Source organism: Psittacula echo, assembly GCF_963264785.1.
Source record: "Psittacula echo genome assembly, chromosome: 7".
NCBI lineage: Eukaryota > Metazoa > Chordata > Aves > Psittaciformes > Psittacidae > Psittacula > Psittacula echo.
This window is the reverse complement of record NC_137740.1, coordinates 45,926,428-45,945,682: the sequence shown is the minus strand read 5'-3', so window position 1 is coordinate 45,945,682 and position 19,255 is coordinate 45,926,428. Positions and strand designations below refer to the sequence as shown.

The 19,255-nt window shown below is 40.6% G+C and overlaps 1 protein-coding gene across 1 annotated transcript in view; it reads left to right on the top strand.

Moving 5' to 3' along the window:
• NYAP2 (neuronal tyrosine-phosphorylated phosphoinositide-3-kinase adaptor 2) overlaps positions 1 to 18,782 on the top strand; it is a gene marked incomplete at its 3' end in the record, with an annotated part of 135,661 nt that extends 116,879 nt beyond the window's left edge. The window contains exon 6 of the mRNA XM_080623395.1: positions 18,555 to 18,782. Within this exon, the coding sequence (XP_080479521.1) occupies positions 18,555 to 18,782 (228 nt within the window). The remainder of the gene's footprint in view (positions 1 to 18,554) is intronic.
• Positions 18,783 to 19,255: the final 473 nt, after the last annotated feature.

The following is a 19,255-nucleotide window of genomic DNA, read 5'->3' as shown; positions in this document are numbered from 1 at the left end:
GGGAGGCTGCAGCTCGGGGAGGGGGATCCCGCTCCGCCCTCAACGCCCCGCCCCGCCCGCGGCCCGGCCCCCCTCCGCCTAACTCCTCTCCGTTCTGCGAGCCCGTGGCGCCGCCTGGCGGTCGCATCCCGCAGTGCACCACCCGCTGGTGGGGAAGCGGCACCAGCCGAGCGGAGCGGGAGGGTTTCCCCGAGAAAACCCTCGAGGAGGGAGAGAGGGCGCAGTCTCCCTGCCCGGTTTGCGGGGCTCCTGCTTTGCACTGGCAGTGACAAAGGGAAGGGCTAATCCTGTTCAGACCCTGTAGGAACTGCACCCGAATTTTCTAAAAGGTTATTTATTTATTTTAAGAATCACATACTCTTAGAATGGTTCAGAAAGGACCTTAAAATCATCTATTTCCAACGCCCCTGCCTGTGTGGTTTATTTTTTTCCTTTCCCTGCTGGCTGGAATTTTGAGTGTGCATCAAATAATGGCAGGACCTTGTGCAGGAATTGTTGGAAGCTGGTACTCTCATGCTGCCACTCCAGCCCCATTCACAGTACAAGCCTGGTGCTTGGCATCAGGAGGGAGGGAAGGAGGAGGCCTGCACCAGCCCTACCTGCTAAATCCCAAATCCTTCCACAGAACAGCTTAGAGAAAGTTTTGTTTAAGACTCGATATTTAGGTGCTAACTGACATGCAGTTAAAACACACATTTTATCATGGGGGAGGGAAAAGGAAATCTAGGATTAAAACTGATGTGAGACCTTATCTTCAGGGCAGCTATTATTTAATTTTGTGCTCCAGCTGAAAAATCCTGAACACATTCCAATTGTTCTATTTCGAAACAAAAGAATGATGGAAGGGAAATACAACAAAGAAAAAGCTGAGCTATATTTAGCCACTCTCCACATGCATTCCTAGGGCAATACACTGTAGTTTAAGTGCAGTGGGGAACTTACAAAACTTCAGAGGAATAATTTAGGCTTGAATTTTGACGAGTACTGAGTACTTTGCAGCAGCGCAGCTGAGTATTTGTCTCATGCCTAAGTTCACAAATAACTCTGTTCTGGGTCAACTAAATATCCTAAGTCCGGCTCTTGGTGCCTCTAGCCTTACGTGTGTATGCAAAGAATATTATAGTCCTTGTAAGCATTGTATTTGCTCTGTAATTACTGAATGCAAGAAGGGTACATTGTTACTATTGTGGCTATAATTATTTTTGAAAGCACATAGACAAAGTATATTTCCCCAATGAATTGGCATCTTCATGCTTTAATTGGCAAATGTGCATCCAAAAACACATGGGCACTATGCTACTCTGTGAGTGTAAACAAAGCATTTGTGCTCTTCTGTTCTTTTCAGCTTAAAGTTGCTGTTTTCCCCAGCAATAGTGTACCAGAGTTCAAAGCAGCCAGTAAACACCTTGCAGTTGTTGGGCATCATAGCAGGGCTGGGCTCCTGGCAGCTGCATTTAATGTTCCATACCTGATCACAGCAGCCTTTTTCAAATGCCCATTATATGGGAGAAAAACAGCCATTGCAGGTAGATGGAAAACTCTGTGGACTGATGTACTCTTTCATCCTGTTTGAATACTAGGGAAATGGTAACAACGACGAGAAAATGGTGCTACTATGAGAATCCATATCTGCTACATGGCATAAACCTGTGTCATCGCTCAATACTGTTAATCTTTGCCAGATGCTCTGCTTGACAAATCACAACTGGAAACTAGCATCAAACTCCAGTGACTGTGCTTTTGTGGTTCTAGTAATGCAGAAGGATTTGCAATGAAAAAAACAACTTCTGTTGTACTTGCCTTATGAGCCAAAGGCAAGAAAAGATCCCCCTGTGCTGCTGGTTAAAAACCTCAGAGGGGATGCAGTTCCAAATTCCTATTCAAGAGGCATAGCCAGTGACACTTTGGTATGACTTTCTCTCTCCCTCTTTTTTCCTCTAAAAAGTTTTGAAAGTCTATTTTGTAGAATACAAATACAAATACAAATACAAATACAAATACAAATATGGATGTAGAATAGCAAAACATATGAAACAATTCATGGCTTGGTGGCCAATCATTTTCTTCTCTCTGTGTGTAAATGCCAAGTGTTCTCCTTCAGCTGCAATGCCTCTGAGATCTCTCTGCTCCTGGAGCCAAGATTATGGTTGTTCCTTTTTGATACTTGATCTTTTTCTTCATTCAAAATAAATGTCCACAGCGCCAGAATAGTGCCATGCCACCCCCTCTGTAATCAGAGTCCCATGGGATTTTGGTCTGGACTTTCTGTACACTATTTATTGCTTTGGACAGTGGCCTCTATTTTTGCCTGTGAAGCTATTCTCTTAAAGGGACTTAATTACTCTTTATGTTTAACCATCACCTTTAATAAGGCTTGGGATGGTCACTGGATCCAAAACCTGCTTGATGTTGACCACTAGGATCTACTGCAATAATGTTTGTGAGGGAGTCTAAGAGTTGGAGTCATAAATAAGGTCCTGTGTTCATAGACAGTGTGTGTCCAAAGACTGTCCTTACCCCAAGGATTTGTAAGCTCGGTTAATAGATGAGAAAGTAAGCAGTCACAGATGGGAGTAGATTGGCAAGAATGTGACTGTCAGATATTGCTTAGACTTCGGTTTGTGTGAAATTAGAAAGTGCAGAAACTATTTGGGGTGCAATCTACTGTATCTTTGACAGGGATTTTAGTCAGGTTTATATGCCACTACTACAGTGAAATGTATTTGAATGTCTAAAACAGGAAAGCCAGGGAAATTTTACTAGGAGCATTTTAAAAATGATGTCTCTCACAGATGGCTCTCATGTGGAGAAGCCTTTAGTGTCTGTGTAGGTGAAAACAAGTGAATGTAGACATAGACTGGATTTTGTGGTTTTGCAAATAGATGGGAGGAGGAAACTCCTCTGGGTCCTATCTGGGAGGAAAGGCTATGGGGTACAGAGAGAAACCCCCAGCACAATCACTTCAGTGATGAGACATGGGACAGAATTTACCTTGAGATGATATCTGGATTTTATGGGCATCTGGCCTGAGTGCATTTGAAAAGCCATAGGATTTTGCCTTCTTGTTCGGGCTGAATGCTCATGAAAGTCACAGATGAGTCATCTCACTGACTGCCACCACCGAGAAAGAGGTGCCGGGGTGCGACCTGTGCCCTGAGGTGCCGCACAACCTCCTGGGGTGTTTGCACTGCTGAAGATCTAAGATGGGTTTTCAAAGTACGCTTTTGTGCCTTTATGAAGTGCAGCAGAGCCCCATGCCCACGAGAGGGAGTGGTTGGATTACTTTACACAGGGTTGTTTTTCAATCAGCAAGGACAAATCTCTTGCACACGAGAAGGCAAAATTCTGCTGTCGTCAGCCCAGCTAAATACACTGTCAACAATTTGGATGAGAGCAACAAGAATTTTAATGCTTTAGGGAAGGCTCCACATTGCATTGTGTTGAGTTTCAGCTTGTATCTGGTCTTACATAATCAGTACATGGGTCCAGAGCAGTGCAAATTGTTTCTAAATATACAAACTGCAAATAGAGATTGCTCCTTAAAAAAAGAAGGGAAGGAAATGCAAACCTCGAAGTGGATGGAATTGCTACATCCATCATCCCTCACCTCCAAGGCACACCTGACTGATCAGCATGAGAAGGAAATGTGTCAAAGCTGTCTTCTGTTGGCAGAGAGCCCTTCTGTTGCTGTCCCAACATCTTTTCTTCATCATTCAGCTGGGCTGATCATGCAGCAGAAGCAGGTCACTGCATTGCTGAGTCTTACACTGCCAGCACTCTGATTTAAGAGCATGAGAGAATGCATGCTTGGCAGCCCTCACACCAAAAAAGTGGCCTCTGATCCATCACATGGGGAGGATATGCAGAGGTGGATCTGAGCATGCGCTGCTCTTGCGGTAGATCCCAAGGCTCAAGCATGGCTTTGGTGACTCTGCTTCTCCATACTGCTCGATAGCATGGGGTTTAGGCACAAAAGAGACGTGTCAGGGAGAAACAGTGAGGGGTGAAAGCAGGTGAGCCATAGGAAAAGTAATGCTACAGAGAGGGTATCAGACATGGGAACAGAGTGACCTGTCTCTGAGCACCAGACCTAGAGTCTGTCCTCATACCTTTCCTTACCCTCAAGTGCTGGGCTCGCTGCTACTATTTCAGCTGTGATGGAACAGAGTGGGAGGAAGAATATTCCATTACCTTACTCTGATCTCTTCTTGTTCTTGCACGGTCTTTGTAAGCTTGCCAGCAGAGTACAGAAAGAGACCAGTTTCCTCACAGAAGATGTTGAAACCTTTCAAATTCAGCAATATTCTGATAAAGACTGGAGTACAACATTTATGAGGGGTTTTACTTGCCACTCAACATTTTTTTACTGTCTTTACCTAATTGTTTCTCAGATTGTGAGTGACAATTTCTTTAGGAGGCATAGGACAGGAATGAGAAGATCTCATCTGCAGGGTCTGTGGTTGCAGGGTGTTGTTATGTTGTACCTGGTTTTGATAGTGTTGGGGCAAAGTACTGAAAAAGCAGTTTTACCTCAGAAGAGAACCTTATGGGGAAAGGTGGCACAGCTGATGCAGCACAATGCAGGTGGTTGCTCCCTGGAAGGTGAGGTGCCTCCACAGCCCTGGAAGTTGTTCAGAAGTTGGTGAGAACTGTGTGCCTTTGGAGCCAGAGGGTTCAGATATGCAGCAACAGCCAAGCTTGGCCTTTGACCCAGACCTTTCTTTTGAGAGTCACGCACAGGTATGTAGGATGTAACATGGCATACACAGAAACTAATAACTAATATTTCCAGTAAAATATTTTTGCAAGTTGATGAGATGGGAAGGTACATGCCTTGGAAATCTTATGTCATCACTGAACAAGTGTTCCTAAGCTGTAACTCTTGCAGCTCATAAAACACTGAATCAGTGAGATCACTGTCCTGTCCTGCCTACAACAAGAAACTAAAAATGATGCAGATGTTCTTCAACTCATTATTAGCTGCTCTTACAGCATTGACCATGTTTATGCAAAAAATAAGTAACAACTTGCAGTAATAATAAACAAACATATAGTGTAATTTATGTGAGATGGTTTCATTCCAAACATCAGTAAGTTGCCTACAGAGGAATTTGATTTTGTAGCATTCCTTCCTCTTCAGGGAATCTCTCTTTAAGGTGTTTGTCATAAATTTACTTATTCTCTTCTAAAACTTGTAAATTCACTTCAAAACTTGTTCTGAGACTTTTGTGTGCAAACAATTAGTTTAGTCATGTTAAGAAGGATGCAGTACCAGAACAATAGCGATTGCTAAGTTTATTTCAAATGGTCTTGCAACCACTATTGAAGACATTGTGCCTTCGTTAAAAAAAAACTAAAAAAACCGCAACCCACAAGCATGCAATTTCCTTCCCTCCCCCCTCCCACCCCCTTTTCTGTGTGTATTTATGTTTAACTCAGGGCAAGAATTTTATAATATTTAAAGGAAAAAATAGAAATAAAAATGGCATGAATTCATGGAAGCATGGGTTTATATATAGGCATTCTCTGTAAATGAACCAAACATTCTGTACTCTAGGTAGAACAACCTTTCTAGTCTGCTCATATGCATTTCTGTCCCCTCCATGTGCCCCCACTTGTCTTACCTCTTTTGTATATGAACTGAATGTATCGTACCAGGTTTCTGTTGGAACTGTGTGTGCCTGATGCATAAAGCATGGCACAGAACAGCAAGGTTTTCCCCACCATCTGCATTACGTTACAAGCCATTCAAGCTTTGTTCTCATGGTTGTCACCATTCCACCAGACTCTTTTGATGTTTGTATAGCCTTATACAGTATATTGCACTTACTGTACCTGTATAGTATCTTGTCTGTATACTGTATGCACATAAATATGTATATTCACCCATGTATGTATGTATAGTATGTTTATATATCTCTGTATATGTACGTGTGTTTGTTCATAGTCTCTCACTAGAAATGTGTGGCTATTCATAAACATTATGTGTATGCCAATTATAAAAAGGTATGAATGCCAGCACCCACTTTTGATAACCTACTTTTATTCCCATTTTGTCTTGTTAAACAATGAAAATAAAAATGTCATGTATTTTAAATGAGAACTTTAAAAGATTATTATTTTTACTAATGTTAAGGTTTCCAGTTCTTCAGAATGATGATTTGAACAGATCCACAATTGCAAAGATACTCATGTTTCTTGTGACAGTTTTCTGTGGTTGAAAGGTTGAAAAATGTTTGGGAACAGCCCTCACTCCATAGTTTTGGTTCTATGCGTCTTATGCTGGTCAAGCTCCTAGGTGTAGAAATGCCTTTAACCAGCTGGACTCCCATGCTGCAAATCCTGACTCTGTTCACATGTGGGACTTGCAATAAATCAAGGGTGAGATATGTCTATAATGTCTTGCAAGTATAAATACTGGAATTAAAAGGGCCTTAGGCTGGAAAGAAAAGTTTCTCTGGTGCAGGTGAGCCTTAGGAAAGGATGGAAATACCATACTTCATAAGTCAATTTTATGGGAACACTGTGAACACTATTTGTCAGAACTCTTATGCTTTGCATTCCACAGGAACGTATAATTGCCAATTGATTGGGCATTTATTAAAACAGTCATTTTGCAGTCCTCTGTAAAATTATTCTTAATCAGCACACAGCTTGTATGTAGGCCTTGAGGCAGCAAAGCACTGGCTTATCTTAAATAGCAAAATATCCCTGTAAATCAAGGGGATGACTGATACATATTTTTCAGTTGAACATGTTTGTTATTCAGTGAGTTGGAGCTTCAATGATAATCGTGTGTTTCTCTATGAGACCTGTGAGTGATAAATTTGCTTCCTTTACAGTTAGTATTATCATTGTGCTAACTTGTCCAGCTGGACCGGTGTCCGTGTGTAGTAAGTTACTGCAGCAGAGTGGCAGCAGCTACTCAGGAAAATCTCAGAAGACAGATCTTCATGCAGGAAATACTAAGGAACTTGTAGGATGACAGAGCCGCTGCTAGGAAGAGCCTTCACCCCAACTAAGATCGCATAATAGAAAATCCCCTTCAATGTTTAAAGATACAGAGTTAAATTTTGACCTCATTCGTGTCAACAGCAAATTCCCAGTTTACTTGTAAGCTATAACTGGAATGTCCAAGGAATGCTTTTCCTCAACAAAACATAGGATGGGAAAAGGACACATTCCACTAATGGACCTCGGTGTTTATGAGCCTGATCTCAAGCCTTTGCAAGTCAGTGGCAACAAGTGGGCACTTGGGTTTTGTTGGCCCATCTCTTTTTTTGAAGTCTGCAGAAGCACATGTACTATCTGGGGTTTATAATCACAATTGTATAATTCACAATAAGAAAGAATAAAAATGAGAAAAGACAGAGCAATATGCATTTTTTAATTTAATATTGGTCAGATCATGGCTCTCACTTGATTTTTGTGCCAGATGTTAAAACACAAAGAGAGCTCTTTTGTTGGTTGACAATTTGTTTGCTTACATTAAGATGATGTGTGTATATAGGTTAACATGGAGCTTAACACTTTTTTCACTATGTATTGTCATTAGCTGTTCCTTGTAAGATGGGTAGTTAAATTTCCTCCTTGCTCTAGAGATCTAAGTCAGGTTTGCCCACTCACTCCCTGTGGGGGAGTCTGCAAGCAAAGCCCTGTTTCAGCAGACCTGTGTTTGTGGTTTAGTGTGTTGCAGTCTTTTCAATGGGTTAATGCCAATTCAGTGTCACAGACTGTATCAGCCAATGCCATCCTTTTGGAATTGCCTTCTAAACAGAAAAGCAGAAACAAGGTGCAAGGGACTGCTGCACCCAGCGAATGCCATTTTCTCAAACTCGTGGTTGTCAGTGTTAGTTTCTTTCCTGTATCTCAGCTATTCAGTGTGTCAGGAAATTCAGCTTCTCTATATTAGATTTGGGTACTATATTGTTTAGCAATTCCGGATATAAATGAAATTGCATGATGTTGCTGTGAGGGTAGATCAGATGTGGTATCTCATACTAAGGCAGGCTCTTACATGTTTGGATTACTTAAAAACTCCCAGTACAGTTTCTACCTCTAGTAACTGTTAATTAAGCTGCATTTTAATTCGGAGTTAGAAATTAATCATAAATGCAGATCTCTGTCAATCGTGAGTTTATGCACCTTTAAAAAGAAAGTTGTGACCACCTACAATAATATGATCATCTCCATGAATTCAGTGTTGTTTTCAGTCATGTTTTGCTAAATGTCCCCCCACATAATCAGTAGAATAATTAATTAAATCTAAGAAAGTTCTCACTGAATGAATTTTACCATCAGAAAAGGAGAAGTGTAAGAGTATATTTCAAAATTTCTCAAAGCAACTTCACAGTCTGTACCAGAGATGTTTATGTATTTAGACCACCTAATACAAAACAAGTGGAAACAAAGGCATTGGTCATTTCAGTGATGAACTTGGTAGTTTTATCCTTTTTAATATTAAAATTATTTTTGTGACCATTTCATTGAAAATGCTAGAGAAATACAGGCTCAGGGGCTTTGCTGGCAAAGTAGTGTGGTGAGGTTCTTCAGCCATCCCAGCAATAAAGGTTCATTAAATCTTGAATTCTAATACTAACTTCAATAGAAAGGATGCTGAAGCTCATGTGTGTGTTTTTAGCTTGGGAAAAATGAGGTCGAATAAAACTGGAAAACTAATGGAATTTGTGGTGTCCCCACATCACATTTTTGTGATTTTAGGAATGGCCTCAATGTCCACTTTCTCACAGTTCTTAGTTCTTCCAAAATCTTTGTCTTGGTTCTACTTGTTTTCATTCTTGCATATTCAGTTTCTGGGTCCTTCCTGGCCTCTGGTGGGTGACCACAAGCAATATCTAGACCATGCATCCTGCTGCCTTCAGCTGTCTTGTAAATGTGAGCTTTTTCAGTCTGCAGGGGTTGGATTTGGAGGAGGAAAGGATCTTGCCCACAAGCAGCTCTTAGTGTTCCATACATCTCTTAACTTAAAGGGGGGCAGGCTGTTCATCTCAGTATAGGATATGAGATCTGTCAGGTTTTCAAACCTACCATGATTTGGAGTAAAAAGCATTAATCACAGGTGTGTTGTACTGTGGATGTGGTTGCTCTGTCATTGGCAGGGCCAGCTGTAGTGGTCATTGAGGTCACTGGCACAAACTATCCTGCTGTTTTAAGCCTGATTCATGAGCAGTTAAGGCACACAAGCAACAGAGCAGAACCTCCAGCAAGCAGAAGAGGTGGAGAGAAAGGGTTAGTAACCGCTCAAGAAAATCTAGGACATTAGAGCATTGCCCTGCAGGTGCTGTACTGCAAAATACAGTACAAAATACAGGAGATCTCTGCATCACTGAACTCCAAAAGAGTATTCTGTCCTTTGTCCCTCCTGTGATTGACCTAATATAATATTGAATTTTCTATTCTATTTTACAGTAAATTACAGGATGTATCATGGTGGGTTGCCTGAGTTCTGCATTTATTGCTTAGCAAAGGCATAGATTAAGCTTTGATTTTTCATGAGTGATCTCACTAGGAATGCACTTTGTGATGATCACTGTGTAAATGAGATGCATGAGACAACTTTACACCATGTACCTAATATGAGTTACTTTACAGGCTCTTATTTCAAGTGTGCTAGCACTTCCAGGACGTGTTAACTAACAGTTGATCAAGCGGTACATTTCAGACAAGTTGATGTTAAAAAAATAAAAGCTTAGATGAGTAAAATACATGTTTCCAAATAAGATAATAATCCAAGGTCAGGAAGATCTATAGCGAGACTGATTGCCAGTATGAAAATGGAAATCAGGATGGTGAATTTATCATTTAAAGTTTGCATTATTGATAGCATCAGAAATAGTCCAGGGGTTACTTTAAAACTCAGGCATAGGAGTATATACAGGGTTTGTTCTGTATAAAGTAACTGTGACATTTAGCAATTGGAAGCAATGAATCATGAAACTACAGGTCTGGAATCAAAGGCACTGAAGATTTACTAACAATTTGCTAATATAATTTTAGGAGAATTATGAATTGCTCATAATCTTGCATCTTCAAGAATTCCTGGAGTTGCAAAGATTCTTGTCAGTTGTTTGTAAGTAATGTAGTAAGTCCTCTAGTGAGGCCTGTGTTTGAAAAAGGTGTCCAGAGTTTTCTTACAATACTGCATCATCTTACTACGTTAAGTGGTAGAGCAGCTTTTACAGGGACTCTTTTTCATTTTTTTCCTATAGTATGTAAGAAGACATATTTCCAGAAGTTTAGAAATTTAGAATAATGTAAATCAAAACATTAAACATAGCAATTCAAATGTTACGATAGCCCTAAAATGCAATGTATATACAGGTTCAGAAGTTGGATTAGCAAGTGTCAGTGAATTTTTTTAATGTTAAACATACAGGGTAAGATTACAAATTGCTCCTTCCCACTCAACTATTTTGTCAAAATTAAGAACAATGTGCTGGAGGAATTCTTTCCTGAGTGCTTAAAGGGAAAACGAGATGTTACTTATGGCCTTTGCAATGAAGAATTTGTGAAAGGCCAGAAAGGGTAGTTTGTGAGTGCTTAGCACCTTGCGTGTGCTTGTGATGCAAGTACGTGAATGCACAAGATCATTCTAATGCAGTTGCTGGCACCATGGGACACCTTCTAGAGAGCACCTCAGGCACTTCTAGGGAATAATTTGCAGTTGCGTTATCCAGTGTCCCCAGGGAGCATTACCATGCACCGCGAATTGCATGGATGGTGTCTGCTTTCACAGCTCACGTTGCACATCCTGCGTGTTCCTGAACGTACAGTTCCTGTTAATCACTTTTGTATTAATAATCAATTGTTGTTTTGAATTTACCAGTAACAGGAGAACGGGTTAGCAGTACAAAGCTACATGAATGACTGTCACGTTTCTCATGAGCCAAATTACGCTCTTTCATGTCAATATTATTCCAGAGTACCTCTGTCACAGAGCAAGAAACGACTGCAGATTTAGCCTGTAGTTCTACCCTCACCGACTTTTGCAGCCATTGAAGGTAACAACATTCAACTGCAGTGCAATGGTTATAGCTGACAGTTAGCAAAAGAAATGTTGTCCAGCATAATTTTCCAAGAGCTCTTCTGAAGGGTTTTTAATTCGTTTGAGAGGGTTTTTTTACTGTTTGTTTCAACAAACTGTAGTCAAATTCCTGAACCCATGAAGTCAGCCGATACTTTCCTGTTGGCTTCAAATGGGTGAGAATCTCACTGCTCAGATTTTATGAAACCTCATTCTGGCTCAACTCCAGCCTTGGACTACTCCCATTTTGGGAACGTGTGCTAAAGAGGACCTCCATGTCAAGCTAAGAGTATCAGATAGCAGATCGCGAAGTAACTGTTGCTACTTAACGTAGCCCTCCACTACTTGCACCCCCGGCACATGACCGCCTTCTAGGAGTGGGATTTCCCACCCTCCTGAGTGGAATTACCCAGCCCGATGGCTGGGACTCATCTGCACCAGAGAAAGTGCCATCACGAGTTTCAGTGGCAAACAGAGTTTGGAAACTTCTGTCTGAGAACAGGCAAGAGGAAGGGAGTACCTTTTCTCCCAGAGGATGGTAAGTGGTTTTCAGAAAGCCTTTCTTCTTCACTTGCTGTAGCCTGCTAAAACAAACCAGCATGCTTGGCTCTGCTGAATGATGTGTAGCACTGCACACAGATTGCACTGTTAGAGATCGCTTTATTTACAGATCCAGGAGACATTTCTAATTATTTCCTCCAAATGTTGCTGATATTTTTTATTCCACTATATTTTGTGTTGATTTCAGATCACTTTGTTATAGCCTCACATCAGCTGTTAGGCTTTCGTTCTATCAGATATGCAGTTATCACAAAGAAAAGGGTATTTGTAGATGACATCCCTGATCACGTATGTGTGATGTGATTTTCCTTGTCCTTCCTGTAAATGAAGAGTCAGACCCTCTACCCATCTGGCAGGAGAAGGAGATGCTCACAAGGGCAGGAAGAGAACATCCTCTTCCTCAGCCCATAAACTCTGCAATTTCAGCACAGTAAGTGGGAGCTTATAGTACTAGGAAAATATTATTAGGAAGCAACACTGAACTGTGGGGCTCTCTTACTGCCCAGAGCTTCTGATTTCACCTCAAACAAATCGGCAGCATTGAAAATAGGCAAACCAAGAACTTACCAGCCAAGATGTCATGAGCAGAAAGATGTGAATGGGATGTGGTGTTGTCTGAAGCCCTTATGTAAATCATAGTGGAAAATATATTTTTATGTCATTAAGAGTTTATATAGCACAAACAGACCCCCCTTACAGAATTGTCCAGAGATCGAAATACCACATGGTAAATTTAAATGCTAGAAAAGCTTCTTCAAAAATTAATGAAAATGAGCAGCATTTTTTAGCTTTGTGACTAGTAATAGAACTGCCTACAATATTTCAAATATTTCTCCTTTACAGCATTTTTATCCCCACATATTTTCACATTCACTCATGTGAAAAATTACAGTGCACCTTTCAGTGATCGGGTTCCTGAAATGCCCCTCAGCACTGGGAATTAGCATGCCTTACCTAGGCTTCACCCTTGTGGCCTGACTTTGGAGGAGCAGAATCACTCCAGAATCTCATCCCAGCAGAGGCAGGAGCTCAGAGCACCTGCCTGCCCAATGCATGGGACTCATGATTGAGGTTTCGGAGGGCTCAGTTTGAGACCAGGGGATATGAGTGAGACTTACGCAGCACATACCTCTGACCTCATGTCCTGTTCTTTAAGAACAATTGAACTGTAGATGTTCTGCCTGTCAAACTTCTGCTCCAAGAGAGTTATGTGATCTAGGTTAGAGCATTATCTATCTATGTATTTATGTAAATATTTATGTCACACTTGAACAGGTAAAACTTACCACACCTAAGAAAGAGAGTCCCAGGCCAGCACTGAGGATTTTTCACCCTATATTTTCAGTCCAGCCCCCAGATTTTTCTTTTCACACTCCTCATGTTTTTCATTTGGAAAGACTGTGCTACGTGGGATCATTTGGTTTGTATATAACTTACAGGTATTGCTGTATGTTTTTCAGTAGCATACATGTGTTCAGTACACAGACCTGCTTATGCACTGTAGTGATGCACTTTGCCTGGTGGTGCTATCATGAAAGTCCATTTTCTGAAGGGCCAGAAAGTTTGCCTCATATTGTGAATATTCACCACCAAAAAGATTGTTTCCTACCCCTGGTGACCACAGCTAGCAGGTGTACAGTAGCTGTATCTGTCAGTAGCTGCTTAATGGTATTACTGGAGAGTATTTTTGTGTCTCTTTTTCCGTCTGTAACTATTACTCTCTTTGCCAGACCAAACTATCTTGCTTAGTGAAGAACAGGGAAAGAACTATGTTAATTTACATTATTTTTCTTTAAACACCCGTATTTTGAGCAATTTTGTGAATTAGCTGGTGTAGGCTGCCATGGCTCTAGTGCGGGTTGGAGCTGCACCGGCATTGTTCTACAGGCAGCGCTGGGAGTGCCCAGGGCCAGGGCAGAGCCTGTACAGAAGACAGAAATAATCTGCTGTGACACCAGGGGGTTTCTGGCAGCATGAGTCATTGACTGTTCCCCAAAGCCTGTTTTGAGTTTTCCTTGGGATTCTGAGCTTTTTCCAGTAAATTCAGATGGATACAGTATGTACTGACCTCTAAAAACGGTTGAACTGTAGATATTCTGTCAAACCTCTGCTCCAAGAGAATTCTGTGATCTGGCTTAGAGACACTATCTGCCTGTTACCTATTTGTAAACCGTCAGGACTGCTGCTTATCTTTCTGGAGTAACTCAAGTCCTGTTAGGTAAGAGGAAATTAAGGCAAACCCACAGCTACTGGAGGCAGCTACACACAAAAATATACCGGTTGCACTTTGCAGAGAAGGGAGATAGTTTGTCTAGTTTGTTGCTCAGATCTTCACAAAGCATTAAAGCACTCACCAGAAGTGATCTTTTTTTTACTTAGAAAGGTTTTCTTAGACAAAACATTTTCCACTGTTTGGAAACAAAGTTGTTGTTTTTTCTTAGTTCTAAGATGGTTTTGTAATATTACTTCTTGTCCCACAGCACTGCAAACACAGAACCTGAGAGTATGTAACAGATCTTAAGAAAATTCACTTCTGATGGTTTTGGAATAAAAATGCTAGAAAAATAATGGCAGATAATAAAAATAAGGTGGCAGCATAGATTGGTTTCTTCTAAGGCCTTCAAGAAAGCTGGTGATTAAAACTGTATAGGGGAATTCAGTTTTGCGTAGTGGAAGAAGTTTCTTACCTCCTAAGTTTGGGTCAAGCATTTGCTTTAAAGAAGATTTAAAAAAAACCAAACAACAAGCCCTAGAGAATAATGAATAATCAAAGGGTTTATGTGTTTACCAGGACCTCGTAAGACATCCTCATTTACATTTGTGCTCAGTACCATTCAGGTGAGAGAATTTATCCAACCACTCTACGTTCCTGTACGGTTTCTACGCATGAAGTTATCACACAGCTTTTGCTGCATGCTTAGGAGCGAGGGTTTGAGCTTACCTCCAGCACCTCCCAGTGAATGTTCAAACTTCCGGGCCTTTTTCTGGTGTTTTCCTTCACTTTCTTGCTCTGCCCGGTTTTGAAGGAAAAACAAACAAACAAGCAAACAAAATTTTCCTCATGCCCCAGATAATTTAATGAGTAAAAATTCCATCAAAACAAAAATTGATGTACAATCAGCAAATTTGATAATTCAGAGGAGATTATGTGACACAGTACCCGATACACATCCTGGAATCTCTGGGCGATCCCTCCATACCATCCTAACATTAGCTGCTGGCTCTTTCTTTCCTTTTCAGAAAGAACAGGCTTTGAGCCAAGACTTTTTGGTCAAAACCAGCTTTGCTTCTCCTACACTGTGTCTCCTCGGCTGTTACCTCCAGTGCTGGTGCATTTTGTGCCTGTCTGCCTACCATCCACATCTGCAGCCAAGCTCTGAAATGCTGCAGTACTGTTCCACATGTTCTGTGGGAACTTCTTTCAGGAACAGAAGAGCTGTATAGCTGTATAATGTTATGAATGCTCTACTTTTTTCCATAAATTAAGTCATCATTTTTTGTGCCTCTCACACTGAACAAATCCCTTGTTATGATATAGCAGGGATATTAACAACCTCGTGCATGACCAGAAGAACAGGCTGAAGCCAGAAAGGAGAGAAAATATGAAAAAAAATAACAATGAAACTAAGTGTGAGCACCATCAGTTTAGTCACAAGAAGGATTAGGCCTAAATCCACAGTGTTAAACACATTAGCTTTAAACACCTCGGTAGCCCTACTAATGAAGTCATTGAGGGTTACTGATGTGATTAAACAGCTGGTTGACTGCTGCCTCATGAGCCTTAGCACCTGTAATTTGTCTAGGACACACTGAGAATTTAGTTAAGATTTTTTGGGATTTTGTTTTAGGAACATGGTTATTGTCACCTCTGTAGTTCATTCATCTACAAGCTGGTGATTTCCTCTTACGTCTGTCTTGCACCTTGAAGAGGCGTGCACCCTTGTTCAGTATATTTTTATTTTGTTGCACATTAACACTTGAACTGGGCAAAACCATCCAGTAAAATCCTTCAACATTTGTTCTCACTTCTCAGCAAATTTTCCCCAAGCCTTTCAACATCATGTGTGTTCACTTAGTCTGTTTTAGCAAATGACTTCTCACATACCAGTTCTGCACGTTCATGCTGCACATACCATTACCTGAATGCAGTTACAGCAGAGGAATGTACCATGTGGACAGTACACCTAAGAAGATGCTGATGTGACAGACTTAATCAAAACCAAAAATAACATTAAAAAAATAACAAGTGGTCTTGAAAATCAGTGACTGGCAAAGTAAAAACCCACAAACTTTCCATAATAATTGAATCACTAACTGCAACACAATGTGGTGGCCAGTATAAAAAAAGGCTTTCGGAGCTGCCTCCACTTGGGTTTATTTTAGGGGCTGTTTTGCAGGGGATGGCGGAGTGTCTGTGTAACTGATACATTCTGCAACACTATTTCTATCTTTGGGAGGTTGCAACTGGTATTTTAGAGTTTAGCATGTCAAAAATCCCATCAAGGAGATTAGCTACCATAAGACGCTGTGTTAGCAATGGCACTGAGTGTAGTACAGGAGCAAGAGTGAGGTGATGTGGATGTAACACCCTCAGGGTGACTGTCGTATGTGCTGCGTGGTGCTTGTGATGCATGGTGACAAGCAGAAAGTGTACTGTAAGGATTTGCTACTGGCACATACTCTGTTTACTTACATGATGAGTTATGAAAGAGAAGGTATTTCCCAATGCCTAGAAGAGAAACCTATATTCAAGCATCATTGTCATCAAGTCTAGCCCAGAAGCTGGTGTGCAGCTGTGTGTTGTGAATATTTTGTGTAGTGAATTGTGTGCGGACTGTGTCCCTGTCCTGCCCCACATAGGAGGACCCAGCCAAAATGAAGACACTGCTGCGTAAGTACTAACCTGTCACTGATGAGTAGAGTGGCAGGGAATCTACTTCAGGCAGAGCCTCATCCTTAGACCTGTGAAGTCAAGCCAGGGGTGGGGAGGAGTATCTCTGGTTCAGTCAGTGAGTTTTGGACCAGGCCTAGGCACCCAAGGAGAGAAAGTCTTGCAGCCATGGCAGATGACATGCCTCGTACCTGCCTGCACCACAGTAAAAGTTAGATAGCTCCTGAAATGAAAAATAAGGATGCGATTATGAAGAGCAGGCACAGCAGGCTTCCAGAAGACTTTTAGCTCAGGCCTTCACAAGGACATGTTACCAATACATTACCTGTTTATTTCTAAATCATAGAATTACAGAATCACAGAATCATAGAATCACAGAATGGTTGGGGTTGGAAGGGACCTTAAAGATCATCTAGTTCCAACCCAACTGCCATAGGCAGGGACACCTTCCACCAGAGCAGGTTGCTTAAAGCCCATTAAATTCCTAAGAGTATTCAAGAACAAAATTCATATTGTGGTTTAAACTTGTTTTACTCAAAGTACTAACGTATAAGGTAAGATGGTTTTGCTTCAGTATAAAGAAAGTAATTTTATCTGAAATTCATTTGTCCTGTGGCACCCCTTAAAATGTTTTTTACAGAGATACTTGAAAAAAAATGCATATGTCTGTGTTCTGTTTATTTTTCTGTTTGAGTACATAATTTATTGTCATTTTTTCTGATGGGCTTGCTCACGTTTATTCCTATTACTTTGCTTCCTGCTATGAATCTGAACATGTCCTCTATCTATTTATCAATAAATTCTGAATAAGCTTCAAGCTGACCACAAAAACTACCAAAATCAATGAAAGATTCTATACTGGCTTCTAAGAAAACCAGTCCCCAGTTCTAAGAACCTGGTGTGTGTCCATGCTTGGCATTCTAAGATTTGTGAACGAAAGGCATATGCATTAGTAAATGTACTCAAACACTCTTAATAAACATACATTTCCTTCCTGAATCACAAAATGCTGCCAAAGTATTACATGTGCATTTTCGTGACAAGATCAGTGATGTACTTGGACAGCCCCTGCGAATGTGTGGTGTGCGTTTACTTACACATAAATCCTTAATTTATGACTAATGTGGAAAATAAATGTTGAGAGACTCAAGACATCACTTCAAATTTGCAAAGTAAGTGTTGAAAGGAAGTTTTCTGATTTGCAGGTACATAGTGTGGCGTCCAAACACAAAGAGCCCTTTCAGGATAGTTTAGTATTATTAGCAGTTTCGGTTCAAATCAAAAGCCTTTGAAGGCACACACATTTTCAGTCATGTGAGCGCCCCAATGAACTCAAATGAAGCCACATTCTTAGGCTTCAGCAGGGCTGTGACATGTACTTACACATAAATACTCACATGTACTTACAACTAAACATATTCTAACCTCCTTTTTTGGATCAGGATCATGTTTTCAAGTATTCTAGATGCAAGAAAACAGGGTGTTTCTAAACTTTGGGTGACTTCTAGTTAATGAAATATCACCACGGAATAAGATAGGCTAATCCGTATAATTTGCATGGAGTTCATTAAATCATTTTAAAAAAATTAAACAGAGTTATATTTAGCTTGATACTCAGAAGTGTTAACACCATACTTTTAATGTGACAGATTGGATTTGGAAAGCAATATAAAACACGGGTCTCAGCATATAGAATTTTTTATTTCCACAACTTAAGGACATTGTTAAGATCCATGTGCCTTTTTAAGATCTATTCCATCATTTAACATCCAACCAGTGCTAGTTAGCTTTCAGTGCCCCGGAGAAGTTAAAAAGGGGACCTTTTATTACCCGTTTTTTTCATAAAGTAGAAGTTAGAAATGAAGACTGACTTTGTTTCTGTTGTTGGCATAAAGATTTTTTTGTTCATCAAGCAACTTAGTGTTTTCAATAAGAGTAATGTTAACTTTGCAAAAAAGGCAATGTATTTAGTTTATGACCAAATAGTTATTTGTATGCTTGCTTTCTTCTTTTATTCCCCCTTATTTTCTTTCTCACCCCTTCCCTCCCACCCTGTAGGTGACGTGTATGCAGTGGTTGCAAGGGGACCATACAATGCTGGATATGATTGAGAAAAAACGTTGTCTCTGCAAAGAAATTAAAGCTCGGCAGAAATCAGAAAAAGGACTCTGCAAACAGGACAGCATGCCTATTTTGCCGAGTTGGAAAAAGAATACTGGGACCAAGAAATACAGCCCACCTCCTTATTCCAAACAACAAACTGTTTTCTGGGACACTGCAATTTGACAGGCGTGTGGAGGATGTGTGCTCCACTGTATTGCACCATGCACAGGTAGCCTGCTTTCTTAATAAGGCAAAGGCTCTAACCTAAGACTTACCTGCAGGTGGTGAACTTCCTAGCAAAAGCACCGATACAGTGCTCACCTGTCAATCAAGAGAGAGATTTAAGTTTCCAACTGGATTAAGGCATACATATTTATCTGGGATTTTTTTGGATCCAGATGATATCAAAATGTAAATATTTCACCAATGTATTGAAACCGCCCAAACTGATACACTGTTTAAATATATATATAAATTTAAAAATTTATGAAGAATTTTACTATATAATGTTACTGTTATACTGTTTTATTACCTATTTTCTATCTGGTATTCTAATGTCCTCCCCCCCTCCCGCCGCCACTATTTTATTTCTCTTACCTGCCTAGATTTGGCCTCTCTCTGTACAAAAGCATGTGGTTGTGCGTTTTGTTGAACAG